Here is a 25163-nt window from a genome sequence, read left to right as displayed (position 1 = left end):
GCCTTCATTCGAAGCTCACATCTCATTGGATATCATAGAGTACACACTGGAGTGAAACCCTACCAATGCTCAAAATCTGAGGAGGCTCAAGTCCCTTATATAAAATGGTGTAGTATTTGCATATAACTCAGCACATCCTCCTGTACACTTTAAAACCATCTCTGTTACTTATAATACCCAACAATGTAAATGATTTGTAATAGTTGTAAATACAATGTACATGTTATATAAATAGTTGCCAGCACTCAGCAAATTCAAGTTTTGCTTGTTGGAACTTTCTAGACTTTTTTTTTTCTGAATATTTTCTATGCGAGGTGGGATGAATCTGAGTGAATGCGGAAGCCGCAGATTTAAAGGGCCAGCTGTAACTGAAACCGTGCCCCTCAGATTGGGACTTGAACTCAGCCTAAACCCAGATTGGGACTCGAATCCATGCAGCTGGGACTCAAACCCAGCCAAAACCCACAGTCTTCCAACTGAGATCACACACCCGGTTTCAGGACTTAATGAAGCTCAGGTTCTTGATGTCTCATCGCAGAAAGAATTCAGTGAGAGACAAACGGATAGATAAGAAGTGGATTTATTTAGAGAGAAACACACTCCACAGACTGTGGGCCATCTCAGAAGGCGAGAAAGGCACCAGGGTATGGGGTTGTCAGTTTTTATAGGGGTGGGTAATTTCCTAGGCTAATGAGTGAGAGGAGAATTCCAGCTATTTTGGGAAGGGGCGGGGATTTCCAGGAATTGGGCCACCGCCCACTTTTTGATCCTTACGGTGGGTCTCGGAACTGTCATGGCACCTGTGGGTGGTGTCATTTAGCTTGCTGCTGTGTTACAGTGAGTGTATAGTGAGGCTCAAGGTCTAGTGGAAGTTGACTTGTCCGCCATCTTGGACCCATTTGGTTCTAATCAGTTTACGTCATGTCTTCGGGCTATGTCATGTTTTCAAAGGTTGTGCCCTGCCCCCTTCCCTCCGGTTTCACAACAACCAGCTCTCCTCCAGTTACTGAGTCCAAGCTCCCTGTGCTCGCCACACGATGGGCCAGTAAATCGGGAGGCAAGGTGCTGAGGCAAGGAACATGGTTTTATTCGGAAAGCCGGTAGACCGAGAAGATGGCGGACTAGGGTCCCCAAAAAACCCATCTTATTGGGGTCTGGATGCCAGTTTCTTTTATAGAATCAGAGAGGGAAGTAAAGTAAAAAGGTAGAATAGAGAGAGAGAGGCGGGGAGGAAGTAAAGTAAAAAGGACTATCAGTCTTGCGAAACATCTCTTGGAATGGCCAGCCTCGGGGAGGGGATGTGTTAATTTCTTCTTTCTTGCAGCCATTCACAGGTGGGTAGGGTTCCCTGAGGCAGGACACTATGTATGATTATAATAACAAAGGCAATGAGAAAGGCTACAGTCAAAGAAACAGATCCCACACGGAGTCAAAATTGGCTCTCTTCCCTGTTACACTCCCACCCTGCGTTCCCACTTCCTCGAGAGACACAGCTCACTTAGACTCCCATAGCCTTCCTGTTACGTCGATCTTCTCCCTCTCCGTTGTCAGTCTGGGACAGAGAATCAACACTGACGCCCCACCACTACGTACACACACAACCCCAGGCACACTCACTCTCATCCATGTCCTCATTTTTGTTCTCCTCTCTCTTCCGCCCCCCCCCCCCAACTCCACACATCCTCTGCTGCAGTAGCCCTGGCTGTGCCCCAGGACTGCTACCCCTTCCGTTTGTCCACTAGTAACATTCTGAAGGCAAAGAGTCCAGCCCTGTCTCAAGAACAAAGTACACCTCCAGCACCTGCCTCACCCAGACTTACTGCCAGATCCATAACTGAAAAGAGTGGGTTCCAGAGCTCCAGTCTGTGGTGAGGCCAGGTGGGATGGGAGCCTTCTCATGAGAGCATTCAACTGTGTTCAGTGAGCACCTACCATGTGTCAGGAACTGTGTTAGCTTCAAAGATTCAGGATGGTTGACACTAATCACTCACCTTGAGAAGCTCAGGACAGAAGTGTTGCCCAACACAAGTTCGCTTGTCTGCTCCACAGTGAGGCCCAAGAAGCCCAAACGTCAGCGTCTGGGGCAGAGAAAAGTTATTGCAAGGGCTGTGCAAGAAGAATGGGCAGCACTTGCTCAAAAGACCTGAACTCCTTGATGGTTTGGGGGAAGAGTTTTAAAAGGCAAAATATGAGGTGAGGGCTGTGATGTGTGCGACTTTCTTCTGATTGGTTGGTGGTGACGTAACAGGGCAGCGCTCCAGGAATTTTGTGCTCAGCCTGACGTTACCATCCTCCACCTGGGAGGGGGCCTTAGCTCCTGTAGAAGAACTCAAGGATAGATTGTTACTATATCCCCTGAGGAGGAACCAGGACTCGGCTTTATCGCAGAACTATTGTTTCTTGACTGCTCCTCCTCGGTTTCTACATTGCCTTACTTCCGTAATTAGAAACTTTGAAACTGCCCTTCGAAACTCAGGGAAAGTCTAGGAGGCTAAAGCCTTTTTCCTACCCACAAGAAACAGGGGACCCAGCAAGGCTTTTGTACCCAGGAGGGCTCCTCAGGGTCCTGCTCAGTTTCAGAAGGAAGGTATGTAAACAGAACGTCACTATATAGCGGGGAAAGGTGTGTGCAGGGGAGGAAGGAACGCCGTGCCAAAGCAGTGGAGACAGTCTCTGCAGCAGGCGGCACCTCGGAGGTGGCCTGTGAAGAATCAAGAGTTAACTGGGCCAAGAAGCATACACACAAACACGTCTTACTGGTCTGCAGAAAACAAGGAACTTACAGAAATGGTACCTTGGCAGCAGAAGCGGGACACATCACTCCATGCCCACAGCGGTGCCTACAGTGTGCAGAGCACTGCGTGATCCGCAGAGATCAAATAAACCGTGGCCTCTGCTCCCAGGCACAAAACGTATTACCTAATATAATGCAAACTGCTCGGGATACCAAGAGCATTGAGAAGGGAGAAGAAATGTGAATTTAACTCTGGTTCGAAGTACAAAGATCACTGGGGGTGAGTTTGGGGAGTACTCTCTTTAGGGCGCTGTAGGGGATGGGTGGAGTAAATAAGAGGCAGAAAAATCAAGGTGGGGCAGTAGTAGGAGTTCAGCCTTCAGCAGAAAAGGGGAGGAGGAATCTCTCGCGCAGGACTGGGGCAGAAAAGTGGGTGGAACCAGTGGGCTCCACCCCGTCTCCTCCTCCCACCCCCCTACCACCTACCTACCTTGCAGTCTGGTGAGACAGGTGAGGGAGGAACTCCTAGCGCTGGTAAGAGGGGCAGGGGGGTCGTGGCTTTGGGGCTGGCATGTAAGGAGGCGGTCTGGCCCCTTTGTAGAATCGGTGACTCCTTCCTCTGCAGAGCTCAGGGAGCTCCTGACAGGCTGGCTGGGGGTAGTGGCCGCCTAGGTGCTGCTGCTGTGTTGCAGGGGAATGAAAAGGCTTCTCCCCACCAGCCTCCCAGCCCCCGTGCTAAAAACTCCAGGCAGGAAACTTGAAATCTGAGTTTACCGAGTGAGGGCCGGTAGAGGGCGGGGGACCGTGACAGACATGGGGCACGGAGAGGTCAAGAATCATCTGGGCCTCTGTCCATTACCCTAGACCTCTGTCTATCGCCTTAGACCTCTGTCTGTAAGATTCTCAGGTAGTTGTGTCCTGTGGCTTTGTTGTGTCTATGTGCACTTTCTCCCTCCAGCTGGAGCGTGGGGCTGACGGGAGGAAATGGGAAGACGGGGTCAAACAGGGTAAGTGGTGCCCTACAGGGTCAGACTGAGGGACTCAAGCTGGGCAGGTGGGCGGTGGACGTTCGATGCAAGCAATAATAAAGGGTGGGGCCCGCCTATCACCTGGATTCCTGAGATGCCGTGAGTACTGAGGCCCCAGGCAGGGCCTGCCCAGGACTGGATCCTGGAATGGGTAGAAATACAGAGCTGGAAGGGAGCCCATAGGGAAGAAGGACAAAGTAAGGAACGTAGGGCTCTGACATAGTAAACTCACATGAGGGCTGGGAGTCAGAACTCCCGGGCTGGTTTCCTGGCTATTCCACACATACTGATACCCTGGGACAACAGTGTGATCCTAGAGAGAATTCCAGAGCTGAAGGGGACCCTGCAGATCATTTCTTTGGGCCATTTATTTGATTTGAGATTGAAGAAACAAACCCAAACAAATGTGTCTAATATGCTTACTTTGAAATCTAACCCAGCGGTGATGCCAATTGCTAGTTTAGACACAACAGCTGTGTGTCTTTTTGCAGGAGCCTGGGGAGGGGCCATGGTGCCAAGCCAATTGTGGGGGACTCTGGAGAAGCCGCTTTTCTTCCTGTGTTGCACCTCCTTCCTCCTGGGGCTGGCTTTGCTGGGGATACGGCCGGACATCGCCCCTGTTGCTTATTTCTTTCTCACCTTGGGTGGCTTCTTTTTGTTGGCCTGCCTCCTGGCCTGTGTTTTGGAACGGGGGTCTCAATCAATGCAGACCGAGAGCCCAGGGGCCTCAAGCAATGCACGGTGAGTTAAAGGGTGGGCAGGATTGGAGGATTACATGTGGACCCATTCTCCCTGTGTCCCTCTAGACTCTAGGCGGACAGCCTCTGCTTTCCCCTGTCACTGGTATCAGGGTCAGGGGCTAGTGGAGGGGCCTTTTGCTGGTAGAAGATAGAAAAGGGAAAAAAGGCTTCTTTCAGGAAGCCACTAATGACCTTCTTTCTCACCCCCCCTCAGGGACAATGAAGCCTTTGAGGTGCCAACCTACGAAGAGGCCACAGTGTTGGAATCACAGCGCCACCCCCCAGAGGTGGATCAACCACCCTCCTACACCAGTGTTGTAATCCCCCCAGGACTTGAGGTGGGACAGCCTAGCCATCCAGAGGAGCCCAGGAGAGCCAGACTGGACAGGCGAGTGGGCTCAGAGGGGTCTGTGATCTCAGGAAGCCCTGGAAGACCTCCAGTCAGCCTGCGGCTTCGGGGACCACGAGTTGCGTCCACTGTTCCTGATCTGCAGAGCTTGTGGACGCCCCCGAAATTGGAACCTCTTACTCCACCCCCTGCCTATGATGTCAGCTTTGGTCACCTTGATGATGATGTTTTCTATGGAAACAACTGGACACGCCCCTAAAGGACTTTCCCAGGATATATCATCTTTCTGCACCAGACCCACTCATTCATTCGACCAATGCTTCCCAGTGCCTGTTATGTGTCAGGAACTGTGTCTCCACCTGGACGTCACAAATGATGACTTTAACCCAGAGGGGAGTGAGGCTATGGTGAGCCCTTCCCAGTTTTACAGTGGTACATCCCAGAGATGTAGGCGGCACAATTTGAGTCTTCAGGCAATATTCAGCGACCTACCCCATACCTGGTATTTCCAGAGTTAGACTGAGGGTGAGATGAGGAGATTCCAGAGAATCTATTGAAGGAAGAAAAGAAACAATATCTGAGTGACAGCTCTGTTGCTTCCGTTCCAGGTGCTTTGCCTCTATTAGATCACAAAAATGAGGTATTATTGTCCTCATTTGGAAAACGAGGATCCTAAGGGTCAGAAAAAATTGATAATTTGCACAGGGGCACACCGCTAGTAAATAACACACAAATGTCTTGAATTCTGCTCTTCTAATCCCATAGCCCTTGTGTTTTCAATACAAGGCAACAGAAGCCAGTTCATGCACATATCTCTCAATTTCTGTCTTGGTCAGTGGCTGGTGAGGGGTAGACTTCATGTAGACAGAATGGGGGACCAGCTGTGTCTGCAGACAGGGAGTGCTGAGTTGGACCAGGAGTGTGCCCAGCCTCCTAGAGGAGCAGAGCTGATCAAAACTGTGATGGCCCCTGCTCCAGATGGGGAGAAGTTCCTGCCCCGGGGGGCTAGACAGCAGTCCCCAGTGCAGGGTCCCATCCTATCTAGAAGCAGTGGAGTAAACTGCCCCAAGGGGAGGGACATCTGATTCTGAGGATGGGTGGATATGATGGTCAGAAAAGAGAAAACCCGAGGTTTTTGGCGAGGGGTGGTGGAGCATCTAAGGATCCCTCTTGCATCATCTATTATGAAGCCCTGGAAACACCTGCACTGTCTGCAATAGCTTCAGCCTCACCCCTGCGCCTGATCCCGCTGGGTTTTACCCCAGGACGCCCTGCCCTGCTTCCTCAGATCCAAACAGAACACCAGCTTCTCTGTAATCATGTGCTGTGCCTGTGATGCAGGTTTGAGCCAACCATCGCCGACCGACGCTCATTCTTTGCGCGGGTATCTGTCTAGCGCCTTCCAGTGCTGTCCTTGTCCTCCTTACCCTTGTCCCAACAGTTCAACTTTAATAAAGTGAAAAGTCCGGCCACACCCATCTCCATACAGTTCTTGCAACAGGCGGGTGAGGAGAGGTGGGCGGTGCCGGGGAGGGAGCTGTGATTTCCGCGGGAACCGACGACCAATCGGATGGCCGAGTAGGGCGGGGCGGCTCCTCGCTTCCCTTTCCGCCGAGCGCGCTCGTTCACCCCATTGGACAGCGAGTCCACCGAGGGGGGCTCTGCGCCTGCGCGCGCTCCGGCGACGGCGCGGCCGGCCTCGCGTGGGGGCGGAGCTGGGATAGCAGCGCGCAGGCGCTTTGCGCGCCGGCGGGCGGGGGAGGGATGCGGAGGACGCGAGGGCTCGCGGTTTGTTTGGGTTGTGGGCGGTGCGCGCACAGCCTGGGAAAAGCGGGAAATGGCGGCGCCGAGCGCGGGTCCCCGGTTCGCCCTCCAGCAGAAGGGGCTGATGACCGCTGATAGGGGGCGCAGGTGAGTGGGGAGGGTCCCAGGGGTCCGTAGTGGGGCCCAGGGAGGGAGACGCGGGTTTCAGGCATATGGCCCTGGCGCCCCCTCCCCTCGGAGCCCCTGGTAGCCGCGGTGTCCACGCTTCCAGCCAAGGGTGGGAGGCCGGCTGAGCCCTCAAGGGGAGCGCGGGCGGGCGAGCGAATCTCTTCTGGGCCTTGTCCCTCTCGAGCAAAGACTCCCCAGCCTCGATTCTTCCAACCCCGGAGGCTCTGAACCAGGGGAGCTCTTTCCAGTCGTGTCAAATCTCGGTTTCTCTTAAAAGATTCTTTATTCTTTCTTTCCCTCGGTTCCCTTTTGAGGAACTAAACTCTGTACTCATAAAAACTGATGAGACCTGCAGATCTCGGAATTCTGCCTGGTGTGCATTTGTTTCGGATTGAATATATCATGATCCGTATTGCATCCAACATCCGTTGGGTGTAATGACCAGACTTTCACAGCAGTCAACACAGATTTGGGGGTTTGAGTACTCTGAGACAAGGAGGTTCCCGAGGCTCCGAGTGTGTCTCAGCCTCTGCCCCAGTTAAATCGTATCATGGCAGCCATCACCCAGGATAACATATTTTAATGCCTTCCGGTCCAGACCCAGGTGATGAATTGAGGACTTTGGAACCAGAACCTGCAGAAGGACACAGAATCAAGACTTAAGAATCGCCTTTGTGTCCTTTTCTCCACCCCCTTCCCCCTTTCCTGATGTGTCCTAAAGTTCTAGGTGATTGTGGTTGCTTTTGGAAAGTCCGCCTTTGAGACTTTCCCCGTAATATGGAATCCTGCAAGGAGCAGGTGTGTGTAGAATGGATAATGCTTCAGATTAAACCTAATAAGTTATTGATTGAAAACTCAAGTCTACAACTTAGAGTTAAGAACTGGGAGTCGATTAGTGAATTGTGTGGATGATACTGAGTAGGGAGAGGCGTTTTGAGGGGGGTTCCTAATGGAATGTCAACATTTAAGGGCAGACCAAAGGTCCTGTGAAGGAAACGGGGACCTAGTAAGCAGAGAGGGAAACTGGGGAGAATGGTGTCATGGAAACCAAGGGAGAAGAAAGTTATAAGGAGAAAATGCTACTGGTAAATTAAGGGGAAAAAGTCGAGTAAACCCACCCCACCACTGGTGTGTATCCTGAGGAAATACCCAGAATCCAGCTGCGATGTTATTTTACGACTGAACTATTAACACGTATTTTTACCAGAGTTCATACATGTTGTCATTGTTAACTGCTTTGGTGTGTTCCAAGGTGATTCTTTTTGTTTTTTAAAATTAATTTATTAATTTATTTATTTTTGGCTGTGTTGGGTCTTTGTTGCTGTGCTCAGGCTTTCTCTAGTTGTGGCGAGTGGCGTCTACTCATCGTTGTGGTGCACGGGCTTCTCGTTGCCGTGGCTTCTCTTTGCGGAGCACGGGCTCTAGGCGTGCGGGCTTCAGTAGTTGTGCCACATGGGCTCAGTAGTTGTGGCTCGCGGGCTCTAGAGCACAGGCTCCAGTAGTTGTGGCGCACGGGCTTAGTTGCTCCGCGGCATGTGGGATCTTCCCGGGCCACAGCTCGAACCCGTGTCCCCTGCATTGGCAGGCGGATTCTTAACCACTGCACCACCAGGGAAACCCCCAGGATGCATTTTAAAATAAGTTTTTTAAGTTATAATCTGAAGCTGGTACCATATTTCTTTCTCACTGCTATCAGGTCCTTACTGTTGTCATGTATTTGGAAACTGTGACTAAGCAGGCTGGCACACCCTGGATTTATATAAATTAGGCACATAGATGTTATACACTGGAAATGGGATTCTTTTTTTTTTTTGTCACATCTTTATTGGAGTATAATTGCTTTACAATACTGTGTTAGTTTCTGCTTTATAACAAAGTGAATCAGCTATATGTATACATATATCCCCATATCTCCTCCCTCTTGTGTCTCCCTCTCACCCGGAAATGGGATTCTTTTAGTTCATCAACAGAAGCTGAACTCTTTCCAAACGAATAGCAAAACTAAGGAATCCTTGAAATGAAGACATCCCTCGTAAACTAAATTACCAAAATAATTTCGCCTTTACATGCTTTAACTCTTTGAGTGATATCAGGTTATGTTGATTGTTTTCATCATTGGCATTTATCTACTGTGACTTTCCATCAGACTTTTTACTTAATTTGGTTCTTATAGGATCCTGGTCATTTCTAGTGTTATTTTGTCACAGGAACTTACCGTTTTAAAAACCACAGTTGTAATTGGTAAAAGTAGGCTCAAGAAAATGTGTGTTTATGTCTGATTTATTTTATGTTGAAGCTGTCCATTGGCTTGAGTTTTTGCCATTGTATTAAATTATTTTATCACAAAGGATTATTTTAGGGCTTCCCTGGTGGCGCAGTGGTTGAGAATCTGCCTGCCAATGCAGGGGACGCGGGTTCAAGCCGTGGTCCGGGAAGATCCCACATGCTGTGGAGCAGCTAAGCCCATGTACCACAACTACTGAGCCTGCGCTCTAGAGCCCGCAAGCCACAACTACTGAGCCTGCATGCCGCAACTACTGAAGCCCGCGCACCTACAGCCCGTGCTCCACAACAATAGAAGCCACTGCAGTGAGAAGCCCGCACACTGCAGCAAAGAGTAGCCCCCGCTTGCCGCAACTAGAGAAAGTCCGTGCGCAGCAACGAAGACCCAACACAGCCAAAAATAAATAAATAAAATAAATAAATTTATAAAAGAAAAAAAGGATTATTTTAGACTCATATCACTGTCAGCAGCTTAGCTAAATAATGTGAAATGTTTTCTGGAATACTTAATTAAAATTGGTCTGTCAGACGAAGGAATATTCCTTCTTGTGAGTATGTGTACTTGTGTGTGTATTATTTTTGTCACGATAGATATTTCCCCTCGTCAGACCATTCATCTCAGAAGATGGTCTCAGTTGAACATCCTCCATAAAGGATTGTATATCATTTCCTTATGATCAACGTGTTACTGCTTAATCTTTGATTTTAAGCACGTTCAGTAAAATACGTCTGATTTTAGTCATTGTAAGTCCTGTTCTTTATGTTTCTCCTACCCACACCTCTTCCGCTCCGCTTCTCTGTGCCAGATCTTGTACTTGACAGCTTTTCTATCTTTTATCTGTAGGATATTGGGAGTGTATGGCATGCATCCTGACCATCAGGAAGCTCTAAAAAAGAACCGAGTGGTGCTGGCCAAACAGCTGTTGCTGAGCGAACTGTTAGAACATCTCCTGGAGAAGGACATTATCACCTTGGAAATGAGGGAGCACATTCAGGTATCTGAAGGCAAAAGAGAAAAGCCAAGTAAATATATTAGTTGTAGGAAGAGGAACAGAGCATGGTAAAGTGTGAAAAAGATGTAGTACTTTACTAAGGAAACGAAAATGCTCTTCTACCCTAGCGCATTTAACAGAAAAGACATATAGTTCAAGAACAATGGGGGAAGGACTTCACACATACATATTTTTCTGTAAAAGGAGTTCTTGAGATGGATGATGCTGTTACTAGGAAGCTCATCTGGAGAAATAGAATCACAGCTGGATAAGTAAACGTGATTCCATGTTTTATTCTTGTATTGTAGGCCAAGGTGTGCAGTTTCAGCCAGAATGTGGAACTCCTCAACTTGCTGCCCAAGAGGGGCCCCCAGGCTTTTGATGCCTTCTGTGTGGCCCTGAGGGAGACCAAGCAGGGTCACCTGGAGGACCTGTTGCTCACGACCCTGGCTGGTCTTCAGCACATAATCCCACCGGTATGGAGCCCTAGACATGTGGTGTGTTGAGAAGGGTTGGTTTGGTGGGAAAGGCATTTTTGAGACTGTGGTGAAGTGGGGGACAGGACTAGATTTCTGTATTATTTGGACTGGACCAGCTCCCTAAGGCCTGCTACGGTGGGTCCTGCTTTCTTACAGTTGAGCTGCGACTACAACTTGAGTCTCCCTTTCCCGGTGTGTGAGTCCTGTCCCCGCCGCAAGCAGCGCCGCCTGTCTCCAGGTGAGAATGGATGGCGTAAAATGGATCCCGCAGATTGACGTCTGTTTCCTTGACTGGCATCTGACTTTGCCCTAGTGTGAAGCCTATTTTCCTTCATATTGGAACAGTTTCCTCAGTGAATTCGTTAGGGACCAGCAGGACAGTTTAGATGGGCTATGGGTTGGACCTGTTTTTCTTCCATCATAGATGGTTTTGTTTTTTTTGTTTTTTAAATTTTATATATTTATTTATTTATGGCCGTGTTGGGTCTTTGTTTCTGTGCGAGGGCTTTCTCTAGTTGTGGCAAGCGGGGGCCACTCTTCATCGCGGTGCGCGGGCCTCTCACTGTCGCGGCCTCTCTTGTTGCGGAGCACAGGCTCCCGACGCGCAGGCTCAGTAATTGTGGCTCACGGGCCTAGTTGCTCCGCGGCATGTGGGATCTTCCCAGACCAGGGCTCGAACCTGTGTCCCCTGCATTGGCAGGCAGATTCTCAACCACTGCGCCACCAGGGAAGCCCCATAGATGGTTTTTTAATGGTGATTGGCCCGTGGAGCAACTTGTGCAGGTAGGAAGTCCCTGCACATAATTGGCCTATCTCCTCTGTAAAGCTTAGTTATTTTACAATGAGGAAAGGCTACATCGTGGGATTCTACCCTGCTGATTGAGTAGCCTAGTGATGAGAACACGGGTTTTATCATACACCCCATTCAGTCATTCACTGAGCTGAGCACCTACTACTATATGCAGGCTAAGTGCAGAGGATCCAGTGGTGAGCAAAAGCAAACAGGGTCTCTGCCCCCATAGAGCTTACAAACAAGGGGAGTGAGCAAGACCAGTAATTATTTAAAGGGTGCCTGAAGTTATAATGAAGTACTAGGATTGCTGTGTAGATTGTATGCTAGTTTTTCTGCTCTCTATGCCGCAGATACCGTGGAACACTCCCTAGACCATGGAGATGGTCCTCCCGGCCTTCAGGTGAAGTCTTGCACTCCTGAGTTTTATCAAACGCACTACAAGCTGGTGAGTCTCGCAAAATGGCAAGAGGAAAAGCATTGGGAAATGAGATACCCTTCCTGGGCATCTGACCTTAGTTTGTGTATACATTTCTTTCCTGCCTTTATTAGTCAGAAAATAATTGCTGATTGAATGTCTTCTGTGGGTATTTCTTTATTTGACCTGGTGGGATTAAGAAGAAGAATGTGGTGTCTTTGTTTTCTTGAAATGCCTCATCTAGTGGGGGAGGCGTAGTTTCTGTCCTCAAGAAGCTCATGGTCTAATCGGCCTCCCCTCCCCAGGCCTATAGGTTGCAGTCTCGGCCTCGTGGCCTGGCACTGGTGCTGAGCAACGTGCACTTCACTGGAGAGAAAGACCTGGAATTCCGCTCTGGAGGGGATGTGGACCACAGCACTCTAGTCACCCTCTTCAAGCTCTTGGGCTACAAAGTTCATGTTCTTCTTGACCAGACTGCACAGGTACCCGAGGCAGGACATGCTGACGTGTGCATTAGAGAACGGGACAACACTTGGGGGCCAGAAACGTCCACGCGCCTCTGCCTGCTGGGTTGTGCCTCACTAGAGTAATGTTCTCTCCCTACCTTTTACTTGCTGTGTTCTGCCTCGCATCTTGCAATCTAGTTTAAAAAAAAAAAAGGGCCTCCTTGGTGGCGCAGTGGTTGAGAATCCGCCTGCCAATGCAGGGGACATCCCACACGCAGCAGAGCAACTAAGCCCGTGTGCCACAGCTACTGAGCCTGTGCTCTAGAGCCCACGAGCCACAACTACTGAGCCCACGTGCCGCAACTACTGAAGCCCGTGTGCCTAGAGCCTGTGCTCCACAATGAGAGAAGCCACCACAATGAGAAGCCCGGTTACCGCAACGAAGAGTAGCCCCCGCTCGCCGCAGCTAGAGAAAAGCCTGTACGCAGCAACGAAGACCCAACGCAGCCAAAAAATAAATAAATAAATAGAAAGAAAACGAAAGAAAAGAGAGAAAGGATTCAGGCCAGCCGGCTGCCTGGGTGTTGACTTCTCAGGGTGGCTGTGCGCTCCGAGTCAGAATAGTCCAGGGTCGGGTTCTCGCGTTTACATGCTCAGCAACTAGATTCCCAGTCCCTCAGGAGCTGAGATACTGATATGCACCCAACCAACTAAGAAGAGATATTTATAAGTCAGGGTTACACAGGACAGTGACTTCTTGGTTGACGTTGCTGCTTAGGAGTCCAGTTCTCAAGATTACGTTGGCAGATAAAATTCTTACAAATGAAAGTTTGCTAGAATTGTCCTTGTAAATACTGTTTTGTGGTCATTTCATGAATTAACCTATTCTTTTTTTTTTCCTTTGGGCTGTGTTGGGTCTTTGTTGCTGCGCGCAGGCTTTCTCTAGTTGCGGCGAGCGGGAGCTACTCTTTGTTGCGGTGTGCAGGCTTCTCATTGTGGTGTCTTGGTGCGGAGCACGGGCTCTAGGCGCGTGGGATTCAGTAGTTGTGGCTCACGGGCTCTAGAGCACAGGCTCAGTAGTTGTGGCGCACGGGCTTAGTTGCTCCACGGCATGTGGGATCTTCCCAGACCAGGGCTCGAACCCATGTCCCCTGCATTGGCAGGCGGATTCTTAACCACTACGCCACCAGGGGAGTCCCTAACATAACCTATTCTTATCAGTTGTGTGGCCACAAGACAGATCTTAGCATAGATTACTTCTGAACTAGATTCCTGCAGGTCATACACATTTTTGTTATGAGTTAGTCCCCTTTAGCCTCAATTACCGGGCTGTACCACTGACTTTGTTACCTTTAGGTAGTTCTGTTTTGAAATTGAAAATAGTCCATTGGTAAATTAGTACTAATTCTTTATTTTGATTCCAGAATAATAGTGCTTGCCTAAACTTGCCTTTGGGAATATCCGTGGTAAAATTAAGGTTTCTAGAAGATTCTCTTTGGTCTATTGAGGTAGGGTGGTCAGCATTGTCTGTGGTCTTCATTTCTATTTCTCAGCTGTCTTGCTTCTGTGAGAATAATTATGTATTTGCTAAATTTTGGGTAAGGCCAGATTCATTGGTAGGGACCTGAATGTTGTTCTTTACATGCTATTACCAGCTTCCCAATAATAGCTCAGGCAAAGAAGTAAACCCACCCTTGCTTCAAAGCCATGGCTGGAACAGCTCCTTTCTACATCAAGTATTCACGTAGGTTATATGCTTTCCTGAGAGATCTGCTGGGCATGAAGGGAATAAAGGTGGGACAACAGCTGTAATTCTTACAGAGGGAATCCTGTTAGGTCACTTAACAAAATGAATGCTATTTACATTTCTTTACAGCTTTTGGTCTAGTCATTTTTTTTACTAGGAATTTATTATGTCATGGTTTTCCAAATTTTATGCAGTTGATAAGGGATTTTATGTGCTTGATAGTTAAAGATACATCACTAAGCACCAGGTCAGCTGTGTACTACTGATTCTTATCTTAGAGACAGTAGCTTTGATGGGCCTATGGGCCCACTTCACAAATGCCATTCCCTGATGCAGATTCCAGGACCTGTTGGATTCTGATTCTCTGGTTACGTTGTTCTATAACTTGAATTGCAGTGGAGTTCAATTTTGAGCACCTTATAACAGGGGGCAACTATGTTAGCTGCCAGAGATTTTTTTAAATGTGGACCTTGAGTTCAAGGGACCTCAGTTAGATGAGGGAGTCTTGACATCAGTTTAATAAAAAAAAAAAAGGCACATCCCCTTATTTCCTAAGGACAACAGAAGACTGGAGACAGTGTCTTCTACAGTAGTTAAGAGGAAGAAACCATCACCTGGGTAGATGTGGTCAGAAGGATAAGTGGAGGATGTGAGACTTAGGCTGCCCGTGAAGGATGGAAGCTACTGAGGCAGAGAGGAGGAGTGAAGGGGTCCTACGCGGGGAGAACAGCATACAGATTAGATATGTGTGTGTTAGAGACCTTGTGGGTGAACCAAATGTCTAGGGCACAGGAGTTCCAAAAATGAGATTGGAGAAAAAGGGACCAGAATGCACAGGGCCTTGAATGTCTTCCCAAAGGAATTGGACTTCCTTGTGTTGACATTAGAACATCGTTAGTAGTTTTTGAATAGAAAGGTGATGCATTCACAGTGATGATTCAGGGAGATTAATATGACAGTGATGAATTAGGTAGAGACCAGTGGCAGGGAATACAGTTTGGAGTTAATATCATAATGCCAGTATGAGATGGTGGGGGCCTGGACGGGATAGTGGAACAAAAGGAAAAGAATATATGTGAAAAATAGTATAACGGCATGATTGTACTGTCAGTGCTTTGGGATTAAATAACTACCTATGAAAAAAAAAAAAATAACTACCTATGGAAGAAGATGGAAAACGTAAGGAATTGAGAGCCTCAGAGGAAGTCAGGACCAAAGATGTAAATTTGGGAACTACTTGTGTAGGAAAAAGACTTTAAGTAATGAGAGATTATGATCTTTGAGAAAAAGCAAAAGGGCTAGGACTGAACCTTCGGGATGTCACCCTCCATGTATCGTAGTCCTCAGCTCTGGAGATTCAGAAACATGAGGAGGACGTTGCAGAATCAATTTCTGACAGTGGCCAATCGAACTTTCAGATGCAGTTAAAACCAGGTAGCGACAGTGGGTGTGATAATTTGGTGCACTAGGCATCTGTACAGGATACTATCTTTCTGATACAACATCTCAAGAGGCTCAATTCTTCTTTTTTTTTTAAACTTTTTGGCCATGCCACAAGGCATGCAGGATCTTAGTTCCCCGACCAGGGATTGAACCTGTGCTCCCTGCAGTGGAAGCGTGGAGTCCTAACCACTGGACCTCAGGGGAAGTCCCTCAAGTCTTTTATATAATTATTTGGTGAGCAAAGAGACAGAACCAAGAAAATTCAGATCCTCTTTTTCTCCCCGTATTATTCCTTTTTGCTTTAGAGATAATTCCATTTAAAAATTGGAGATAGTGTAGTCTCAGAGAATCATTTCGCCTGACAGCACTGGAGAGCACGCTGGTACCCTCACCGCTCATGGAGGTGTTCAGTGCTCTGTTCATTGTCAGAGTCTTTTCTTCTTGCAGCTACCTCATGAGTTTTACTAGTTCTAGAACTACAGTTTATTGTATGTTAGGAAGTGAGACACACTTTAAAGTGGCAGATTTCCTTTCACCATGTGGTGGGATTGGTTTGTAACTTGCATTTGGTTCCAAACGGCTTTGAGGGTGTAGGGGCAAGCTATGGGTCCTCTCTGGAAAATGCAGCTGCCAGTAAAATTTTGGGTATCATTTCAGGGAGTTCACAGGTTATTCTCTTCTTCTGTGTCCCCCAGCCAAAAACACATGGAAGCGTTAAGAGCCCTGCTATTTATAGAAGTTCTGTAATTTTATCAGAAATAGATCTAGAGATCCTATTTTAAGCTATGCTACTTTCGGAAAAATTCCCCCAAATGACTAACCCCCATTTATTGAATGGTTTAATCTTATTAAATTCAGTTACAAAGCCCGTGTGTTCTTAACTTTGGGCTTTGTTGTCTTCTATGTGCTGACCTAGTAATCTCACTTAAGTTCAAAATGCTCCTGAGTGCCTAACCTGTATATTTATTCCCTTCTTGGAGCAAAATGAACTTCACCGATTCCATGTTAAATTCTGTTACAGTCAACTCCAGAGGAGCAGTCATACTTATGTAGACTTTTGAGATGATATATTCTTAAAATGAATGAGTTTTGGATATCTTTTATTACCTTAAGATCTCCAATATTATGGTTGGGTTCTGTTTGCTCAGAAAATACACATGCTCATTCAGCACAGCCAGTTTCTCCATTTCCAGTGAAATTGCAGACTTTCAAGTCTCTTATTAAGTCTCAATTATGTGCATACAGAACTATTCCAAACAGATAAGCAGTTCTCAAACGTTAGCACATCAGAATTACCTGGAGGGCTAGTGAAAACACAGTTTGCTGGGGGCCAAGACTTTGCAGTTCTTACAGGTTCCCAGGTGATGCTGACGCTGCTCTTTTACGGGCCACACTTGGAGAACCACCGCAACGTATTGTACAAGTGTGTGTTTTATTGGGGGCTGTGTATGGACTGTTAGATATATGTGTACTATAACTGTTCTGCCTAGAGAGCATATTCTTCATTATATTTTGATTGATTTCATAGTAAAATGAGCTTGTTTTCTCTCTGCTCATCTCAGAGACAATCCAGACATCTTGAGTTGTAGAGGGAGACATAGGTTTAAAAGTTTGTATCATATTATTATACTGTTAGGTATAATGCTTCAGTTAGAGTGTTATTGATATATGGCAGTCAAGTGCAAGATCAAAAAGATTCTTAAGTTAGACTACACGGTTTCTTTGAAAAAAATAATATTGTTACCCTTCATTAGACAAGCACATTGTAATGGCAGATCTTTGCAGTATGTGCCAGACATAGTGATAAGTCCTTTCTATGCCATATCTCATTTAATCTTTACAAACTTGGAGGAAATTTACACTTAATTGTCTTACAAAATGGGTATTAGAGCCTTGAGGGGCTAAATAACTTGTTCTAATTTATGAACCTAGGGATCCAACTTAGGTCTGTCTGATCCCTTAGCCCATATATGTAGTCATGACCCTGTACAGAATCCTCCATAGAGTGTCTTCTTCCATGGACAAAGCGTTTTATACAGACATCATCACTGTCTCTGGGAACTTAAATTCTCAGACAGAAAATAGCAAAGAAGTACTGCTGTTCTCTCACGATCCTGTGAGCCCTCTGTCACACAGCAGTTCCTGTAGCTGTTACAGTTTACCTGGCGGTCCCCCTTGTGCCATTTATAAGGGCATATGCTCTGAAGAAGGATCAGGTTGATGATTGGAGAATGGATAAAGTTAACTAGCTCGTGCATACTTAGCTTCATTAATAACTTGCTTTAATCCAGGAGTTCTTAACATACCTCAGTGAGTCTGTGAATTGTAAAATTATATTCAGAATTTTGTCTGAAGTCGTGCAGTTTTCTGGTGCATCTCTGACTTCACTTATCATTGACCACAGGAAAGTAGGGAACACACTGTACCTTCTAATAGCTTAGGGTTTCAGACACTGAAGAAAAGCTTACATTGGTGCTGACTAGTGAACAACGCTAAAAGGTGTCTTTCTTCTAGGAAATGCAAGAGAAGCTCCGGAATTTTGCCCAGCTACCCGCTCACCGTGTCACGGACTCCTGCATAGTGGCGCTCCTCTCGCACGGTGTGGAGGGCGGTGTCTATGGCGTGGATGGCACGCTGCTTCAGGTGCGTGCCATCCCGTGGCCGCAGCTCTGCAAGCTGGGCCGCTTCACCTCCTGCCTGCCCCTCTCTCCAGTGATGGCTGCTGTTGTGTGTAGGACTCAGGAGGTCCCACTGACCACCAACCTCCCTTCTCCCTTATTTGTTTCTGGCAGCTACAAGAGGTTTTTCGGCTCTTTGACAATGCCAGCTGCCCGAGCCTACAGAACAAACCGAAAATGTTCTTCATCCAGGCGTGCCGTGGAGGTGAGTGCCCTGGCAGACCAGCACCTGGGTGTGGCTCCTGGGCAGCCTCCCACCAGCTCTCACTTTCCTGTTTGCTCCTCTCAGGTGCTATTGGATCCCTTGGGCACCTCCTTCTGTTCCCTGCTGCCACCGCCTCTCTTGCTCTGTAAGTGTCTCCCGATGCATGGGGTGTGCTGGGACTTGGGCAGCCCATGGCTCTCAGGTTGGTCAGCTCTCTGTGCACTGCCACGTCCCGTCCTCCAGACGCTCTTTACCAGTGTCTTCGCCTTCCTTCCTGAGGACGCTTCCTTCTCTCTGTGCTTATTAACCCTGATGCGCTTTTTTGGTTACTCATTCCAGTTAAGGATTTTCCGGCTGTCTCTGCTTTGTAGCCCTCTCACTTTATCCTCTTCCTCTTTTTTTTCTCCACCTCTCCTGCCCCTTTCCACTTTCTCCTTTTACTTCTCGTCTCACCTACACTCCATTCTTGTCTCCTCCCCCCTCTGTGTCACTCACGGGTCATGCAGGCAAGCGGCGCAGAAGCCCCGTGTCGGCCTTTGGCTCGTGCTCTTCTGTGAGCTGCTTCCGTCGCTCTTCTTTCTTGCACGCCGTCTCTTTTACCCCTTGCAGAGCCAGGACTCCCCGACTAGGCTCAGAAGACATGGAGGCCTGCTTCTCATCTTGGAGGAAAACAGTAATCATTCAAAGCTCTAAATGTGGAGTCAAATTCTGCCTCTACCACTGACTAGTTACGTCAAGTTAGAGGAGTTGCTCGATGTCCCTGCACCTTCGTTTCCTCAGTATAAAATGTAGATAATCATCAGACCTACTTCATAAGGTCAGGCTGTTGTGATGATTAGGTGAAATGGTTCATATGAAGGACTTACTTAGCACAGTACCTGGCTCATAGGACATCCACGGAAAATGCCACCTCTGACTGTTAGGACGTGATCCGTGCCCTTAAGGGGCTTGTAGTTTGATTTAAAGGTCAGTTTGTCCAAACATTCAAATAATACATTTTTTACATGGGTGTGGAGTAGCGGATAGATCCTTTCAGGGAAAAGGGGGGAATGCAATATGACAAGCATACCAAGATTAAAAAGATATCCCCCTCCCCCCCCCCAAAAAAAAGGTGTGCTGAGCCAGAAGTATGCCCGAATCTAATTTAAAAACGGAGCATCTGCATCAGTCATATGTAATGAGATGTGGCTGACCACGTGATAATAAACCTTGGCTACAGCTGAGATTTTGGACTTTGGGCTTTGACAGATAATAGTACAGAGCTATTGGGAGCTTAAGTAAGAAATAACGTGATAAATTTTTTTTTCAGGACGATTACCATGGCAGGGAACAGTGCTAAGAAAAGAGTATGTGCAGGCAGGAACTTACTTTTTTATGCACCTGCTGTATCCCCAGGCTCAGAGCACTACGTGATATGTAGTAGCACTTCATAAATATTGGATGAATGGATGGAAATTAATCTGCCTGAAAAGCGTAGCAATAATATAAAAAGCATATATGGGGATACTGTGAAAAAAACCATTTATTGATTAATAGATCTGAGACACAAAGGCAAGGGAGGAGCCTCCTTTCTCTTGAGGGACACATTCAGTCTCCTTTCTCTTGAGGGACACATTCCTATTTCCTTTAGGAGGTGTCACTAGCAAAATAAAAGGAAATAAACATGTTCATGATCATTTTCTCCTACGTTCAGAGACTATATACAAATACTAGACCTGGATAGGAAAGAATTGCTCTCTTCTGAGCTAACGTGAATCTTCTCTCTAAAATTAAATCCTTCAAGGCATGACCAGTAGCCAGCTGTTCCTTTGAAAGCCTGAGCTCAACTGTCTTCTGCTGTATTTAGTTAACATAATTGATGCCTGTAAGAAGGACCGCCCCACCCCGGTTGACTGGCTCCTAAACTGGAGTGTAAGCTCCAGAAGGGCAGGGACTTGTTCTTCACTGTATCCCTAGGGCTTCAGACAAAAGCAGTGCCTGGCATATGGCAGTTGCTCAATAAATTTTTATTGGATCAGTGAATCTTGGTCATTTTCTGCACAGATCTTTAAGCTTCACTCCCGTTTTAGGCTGTCTTGGGTGTCATATGGAGCAGGAGATGTAAAAAAAAGCATACTTAGTCTTTTACCTTTGGCATGACAAGCTGTGTGTCCTTATGTCTCTCTCCTACCACCCCCAAAACAGTAGCATCAGAAAAAGAACATGTCTCGGGGTAGATAAGGCCTAGGTCAGGAGGTTGGGCATGTGCTCAGGGTATGTTGAGAATCTACTGCTAATATTGAATAATAGTGTTCTTTTTACATTGTGTAGGAGAAAATAGTCAAATTATCCCAATTTTAAGTTTCTTTAAATTTCTCTTAAATTTTGCACGCCAGCTACAATTTGGCTTATGAAATTAATAAACAAGTAATAAGTGATTTAAAAATACCCAAACACCCTGAGAACAGCTGATCATGCTTAGTTTTATAATTTTTTTATTGATACATAGATTTGAGGTTGTAGTTTTCATATAGCGTAAATGTAGTAATCATATTTTTGGTTTATTAACTTTTTTTTCTTATATAATAAGACTAAATATATCAATATTTTATTGTGTATTGCAATAAGGAGCACTTTGACTTCCAGGAATATTGACAATTGAACAAGTGAATCATGGACACAGATGGCTGTTCATTCTGTTTACAAGGAGTATTTGATTCAGCACTTTCCCTGTCTTACACAGAGTGGACAAAGCTCAGACTGTGTATATGTGCATGTGCTTGGGCACAGTGTCCGGCCTGTCATGGGCACCCTCTGTGTGATCGGTGTACTCTGGCAGAGGAATGGGAGTAATGGCGTTTGTTTGTTTGTTTGTTTTTTAATTCATCAGCCACAGGTTGGAGGCAACACCTGGAAATGGTTCTTCCCAGTCAAGGTTGCAGGGAACTCGGGCTTGCCTGTGACAGGCCCAAGAGAGGAAATAACATCTTTGTCCACTCTGTCTGCCTTTGTACAGATGAAACAGATCGTGGGGTCGACCAGCAAGACGGGAAGAACCATGAGAGGTCCCCCGAGTGCGAGGAGAGCGATGCCAGTAAAGAGGAGGGGCTGAAGATGCGACTACCCACTCGCTCGGACATGATTTGTGGCTACGCCTGCCTCAGAGGTATCGTGAGTTCCAAAGGAGAGATCCAAAAGGTGGCCGCCTCTCTCTGACTGGGGAGGGAGCGTGTGCCGGCGAGGTCCGTCCAGCTGTGTGAGGGTGCCCGGGACCTTCCCTGTGCGCTCACTGCTGTCCTGGTTGCAGGGACCGCTGCCATGCGCAACACCAAGCGGGGCTCCTGGTACGTGGAGGCCCTCGCTCAGGTGTTCTCTGAGAGGGCCTGTGACAAGCATGTGGCCGACATGCTCGTGGAGGTAAGTCGGCTCAGTGGCGCCTGGAACCTTCTGCGTCCCCGCGCCATTCTACCTTGCTCCGCCCTTGCCCTGTTTTTCACAGCCTCCCTACCCTTTCTCTTCTGCTGGGATCATGGAAACACCCGATTCTCAAACCGTGGGCCCTGGGTTTCTGCCTTTGCAGGTGAATGCGCTCATCAAGGAGCGTGAAGGCTACGCCCCGGGCACGGAGTTCCACCGATGCAAGGAGATGTCCGAGTACTGTAGCACTCTGTGCCGCCACCTCTATCTCTTCCCGGGACACCCTCCCACGTGATGCCACCTCCCATCACCCATGCCACGTGGAGGCCGCTGGACCACAGGAGGCGTGATAGAGCCGCCTCTCTCCAGGATGCACGGTTTCTGTCCCTCCCCCTCAGGGATTGGGAATCTCCCAGGCTCCCTTCACACGCCCATCATCTCCACCCTTGACCTCGGACTACAGACCGGCTCCTCCCATGGGAGGCGCTCTCCCTGTGGAACCAGCTCCCTGTGGCTGGACTTGTTGCCAGGAGCGTTTGGCCTCAGTTGAGGGACCTGGCAAATGATGTTATGAACATAGTGTCTCAATGGGAAGAGGGCATGTGGGTTTCCTCGATGTGTGTTCAGTTTCTGCCCCCAGGGCTCTTGTAGGAAGCGTTTGGTGATTGCTATTATTACTTTAGTTGAGATGTCTCAGAGGTCATCTCCCATCTTTTCTGTCACGTCCCAGCCCCATTTGTCTCAGAGTGAGAGTTTGGAAGGTGTCCTGGTTTAACATAGACCTTTTTCATTTGGTTTCAAAAGGCCAATCAGGACAGGAGTCACTCTCTGCTGCTGTGGGTGGGCCCTTACCTGTGCATTCATTCCCTTCAGTTCCAGAATGTCGCCCCCTGGAAGGACCGTCTTCTCAACTCCACTCTTGGCTCCTTGGGGCTCAGGGAATCCAGCGTTCAGTGGAGGTTAGGGTTTGGATGCCTTGTATCTGTTACTTGTTGATCTTTGCCCATGGAAGTTTCACAGATCTTTTAATTGGTTGTTCTCTCTCTGAGCTTTGTACCTGAAATGAGCCTTGCAGGGAGTGTCAGCAGAGGCAGATAAGAGTGGTGTGCTTGCTCATACTTTGTAATCTGTCCCCTTATCCTCGTTTTTCTTCCTATGAAGTGTCCCCTCTATAAAAGCTTCCTAGTTGTTATCTCCCTGCTTCCTGTTTCTCCCCTCTTTACCTTCATCTCATCCTGTTTACTGCTGCCACCAACTCTGTCTAAAATACTGCTTAATTGGATCATTAGCTGCTCAAGGATGTGACGTACTACCTTGTTCCCTCTTTCTGCTTCAGTATTAAATCCCCTCTTGATTTTATGTAGCCTATTTCCCCTTCCCGTTACGACTCTCCATGTCAGGGAGACCAGTGCTATATATGTTATTTGTTCACCCTAGAAGCCATCTTTATCTGTGCTTTTATGAAACTTCCCTGTTCTTAAAGGCCTTCTTTTTTGCTGCTGTTCTTGCCGCTTTCAATCCAGTCTCTGTATGACAGATTTTGGTTCGGGTTTTTAAATATAAATCTGATGCTGTTACTCCCCTGCTTGGAACCCTCTGGTTTCCTATCACACCTCAAATAAAATCCAGACTGTACCTTGGCCTGCAGGGCCTCATTAAGTGCTGATTTCCCTGTAAGCAACAGCCCACCGCCGTCCTCAGTTTCTCAAACATTCTGAGGTCTTTCCTGCCCTAGGCCATCAGACACTCTTCCAGGGTCCACTGAGCTCCACTCCTCACCACTCTTGGCTCTGGTGGCTTCTTTCTTTATCCTTCGAGTCTGAGCTTAAATGCCACCTTTTTGTGGAGGCCTTCCCAGGCCATTCTGTCTCTAAGAATCATGTTTCTTTATTACTGTGTCCTGTTTAATGCCCCTTATTGCACTTATCACCATGCATAATCATCAAATAGCGTGCTTCACTTGTTCATTCCTGTCTCCACTTTAAGCTCCATGAGAGCAGAAACCTTGTCTCTTTTGTTCACTAATATGTACCCAGTGCCTGGCATGTCGTAGGTCTTCAGTAAATGTTTGCGGAAGGAAGGAAACAACCCTAGCTAGACTCCTACATTTTGACAAAATTTCCCTTTTGGCAAAATACCCAGTTTAGTATTTGTACTCTGTATTTTCCCACGTGTTTTGTTTTATCCACTCGTATTATTGGCTCGTGAAGACAGAGGTCACACGTAGGACAACTTCTTCCACACCTCCCGCGGTGCCGGGCGCCATGCTCAGCTCTCGTAGTTCAGGTGCTCAGTGAATACTTGTTCTGCAGGGGTTCGGGGACTTGTTGCCAAGTCCTGCCCTTGGCTCAGTATCGTATGGAAGTATTTGGGTGACAGAACCTTTCCTCTTCCCACTGCCAGGATTTTGTATTGCCATCTGGTGCCAAATAAACACTCATATTTATTACTGATGTGTGCCTGATGTCTCTGTAGATAATCTGTGTTCTGAAGCCCACTTGCTTCCATTGCCTTAGCTTCTTACAGCGTTCCTCACCACCTCACAAGGCATACCCAGAGCTGAACACCTCTTGTTTTGCTGCCAGATCTTTTTTATACAACTAGATCCACACCTTGGATGAGCCCATCTCCATTGTCATGGCCACAGGCAACTGCCCAAAACATGGCTCCCAGCACTGGGATTCCTCATGGTCAGAAGAGATGGAAGAGTCATTGGCAAGCAGTGTTGGTTCTGGATTGCTTAGATTATGGGATGGAGGCTGGAGGAACAGATTGAGCTAGAATAGGGTGAGGAGGATCCTAGAATTCCCTATCTCACGTGATCCAACTTGGATTTAAGGTTTTCCAGGGTGGGCACAGATCGTAAGAGAATTCTCGGGCAGCATGGAAGAGGTCTAAGCAGTGGGCTGTGTCACCTGGGGAGTTCTCGGAGTGTGCTGTGTCTACGCCCAGAGAGGTAGGTGTACACGTGCAGGTGGGCTACGGGGGGTTAAGACGTTCTGTTGGAGCATTGTGGTAGGAAGCTGCTGTGGGCCCTGGGGGAAGGAAGCTTGTCCAGGAATCCAGAGGAGGGAGAGTTAAGAGGGATGAGGTTGAGCTGAAACATCACTGGGTGGAGGAGGGGAACTGACCTGGGGAGTGGGCTGGACCCGGGGACCTTCTCCAGGGATGGGAGGTGGAGACACAGCCTCAGGGAGGGGCACTGGAATAGTGGGAGGAAAGAGTTTGGGAGGCGCGGGGTGTTGGGGATTAGAGAGCAGCTTATGCTGAGCTGGATTCCACGTCCTCCCCGCCCCACCCTTGAATAAGGGTATCAGGTTGAATTTCAGAGCTCTGTCCCCTCTGCCAGGGGATTTTCTAAAATTATACCCCATCCCTGAGCTGGGGGTGGCCGTTTGCTGCCCTCCCCCATCCTGTTTCCTGTAATAGGGAAGAGGAAAACAGGAAGAAATGGGGCAGATGGGATATGAGCAGAGGGGGAAAGTGGTCTGAGGCGAAGAGCT

The 25163-nt window shown here is 47.7% G+C and overlaps 2 protein-coding genes and 1 long non-coding RNA gene across 8 annotated transcripts; 2 read left to right on the top strand and 1 right to left on the bottom strand.

Annotated features, from left to right (window-relative positions):
* Positions 1-562: 562 nt before the first annotated feature.
* Positions 563-6354, bottom strand: LOC132371722 (uncharacterized). Of its 2 annotated transcripts, none has more exons than XR_009504935.1 (4): positions 6279-6354; positions 5351-5401; positions 1992-2078; positions 563-1361 (listed from the first exon to the last, which is right to left on the bottom strand). It is a non-coding gene; the product is annotated as an uncharacterized LOC132371722 (long non-coding RNA). The 2 variants fall into 2 exon arrangements; XR_009504936.1 differs by having other exon boundaries at positions 563-1348.
* On the top strand, positions 3203-6323 carry TMEM139 (transmembrane protein 139). Of its 2 annotated transcripts, XM_059933178.1 has the most exons (4): positions 3203-3268; positions 3693-3741; positions 4254-4503; positions 4717-6323. In XM_059933178.1, the coding sequence occupies exons 3-4, from the start codon at positions 4271-4273 to the stop codon at positions 5108-5110; spliced, it is 627 nt and encodes a 208-aa protein (XP_059789161.1). In that variant the 5' UTR covers positions 3203-3268; positions 3693-3741; positions 4254-4270; the 3' UTR covers positions 5111-6323. The 2 variants fall into 2 exon arrangements, with proteins under 2 accessions (XP_059789161.1, XP_059789162.1); XM_059933179.1 differs by lacking the exon at positions 3693-3741 and having other exon boundaries at positions 3236-3268.
* A 261-nt stretch (positions 6355-6615) lies between the features above and the next one.
* CASP2 (caspase 2) lies at positions 6616-24113 on the top strand. 4 transcript variants are annotated; one of them, XM_059933174.1, is made up of 11 exons: positions 6616-6762; positions 9911-10061; positions 10367-10534; positions 10694-10775; positions 11681-11775; positions 12051-12227; positions 17896-18024; positions 18174-18264; positions 21260-21409; positions 21551-21660; positions 21824-24113. In XM_059933174.1, the coding sequence occupies exons 1-11, from the start codon at positions 6689-6691 to the stop codon at positions 21953-21955; spliced, it is 1359 nt and encodes a 452-aa protein (XP_059789157.1). In that variant the 5' UTR covers positions 6616-6688; the 3' UTR covers positions 21956-24113. The 4 variants fall into 4 exon arrangements, with proteins under 4 accessions (XP_059789157.1, XP_059789158.1, XP_059789159.1 ...); XM_059933175.1 differs by lacking the exon at positions 12051-12227; XM_059933176.1 differs by lacking the exons at positions 21551-21660; positions 21824-24113 and adding an exon at positions 18349-18409 and having other exon boundaries at positions 21260-21339.
* The last annotated feature ends 1050 nt before the right edge of the window (positions 24114-25163 follow it).

Source organism: Balaenoptera ricei, chromosome 9 (genome assembly GCF_028023285.1).
Source record: "Balaenoptera ricei isolate mBalRic1 chromosome 9, mBalRic1.hap2, whole genome shotgun sequence".
In the NCBI taxonomy this organism is placed as follows: domain Eukaryota; kingdom Metazoa; phylum Chordata; class Mammalia; order Artiodactyla; family Balaenopteridae; genus Balaenoptera; species Balaenoptera ricei.
Note: the sequence above shows the minus strand (reverse complement) of the source record. Positions and strands in the feature narration are given on the sequence as shown.

Excerpts from the sequence above, each read along its gene's own strand:
- TMEM139 (XM_059933178.1), top strand. The coding sequence starts at position 4,271 with ATGGTGCCAAGCCAATTGTGGGGGACTCTGGAGAAGCCGCTTTTCTTC. Across the intron at positions 4,504-4,716 it reads GGGGCCTCAAGCAATGCACG|GGACAATGAAGCCTTTGAGG; the intron begins GTGAGTTAAAGG and ends ACCCCCCCTCAG.
- CASP2 (XM_059933174.1), top strand. The coding sequence starts at position 6,689 with ATGGCGGCGCCGAGCGCGGGTCCCCGGTTCGCCCTCCAGCAGAAGGGG. Across the intron at positions 6,763-9,910 it reads ACCGCTGATAGGGGGCGCAG|GATATTGGGAGTGTATGGCA; the intron begins GTGAGTGGGGAG and ends TTTTATCTGTAG. Across the intron at positions 11,776-12,050 it reads ATCAAACGCACTACAAGCTG|GCCTATAGGTTGCAGTCTCG; the intron begins GTGAGTCTCGCA and ends TCCCCTCCCCAG.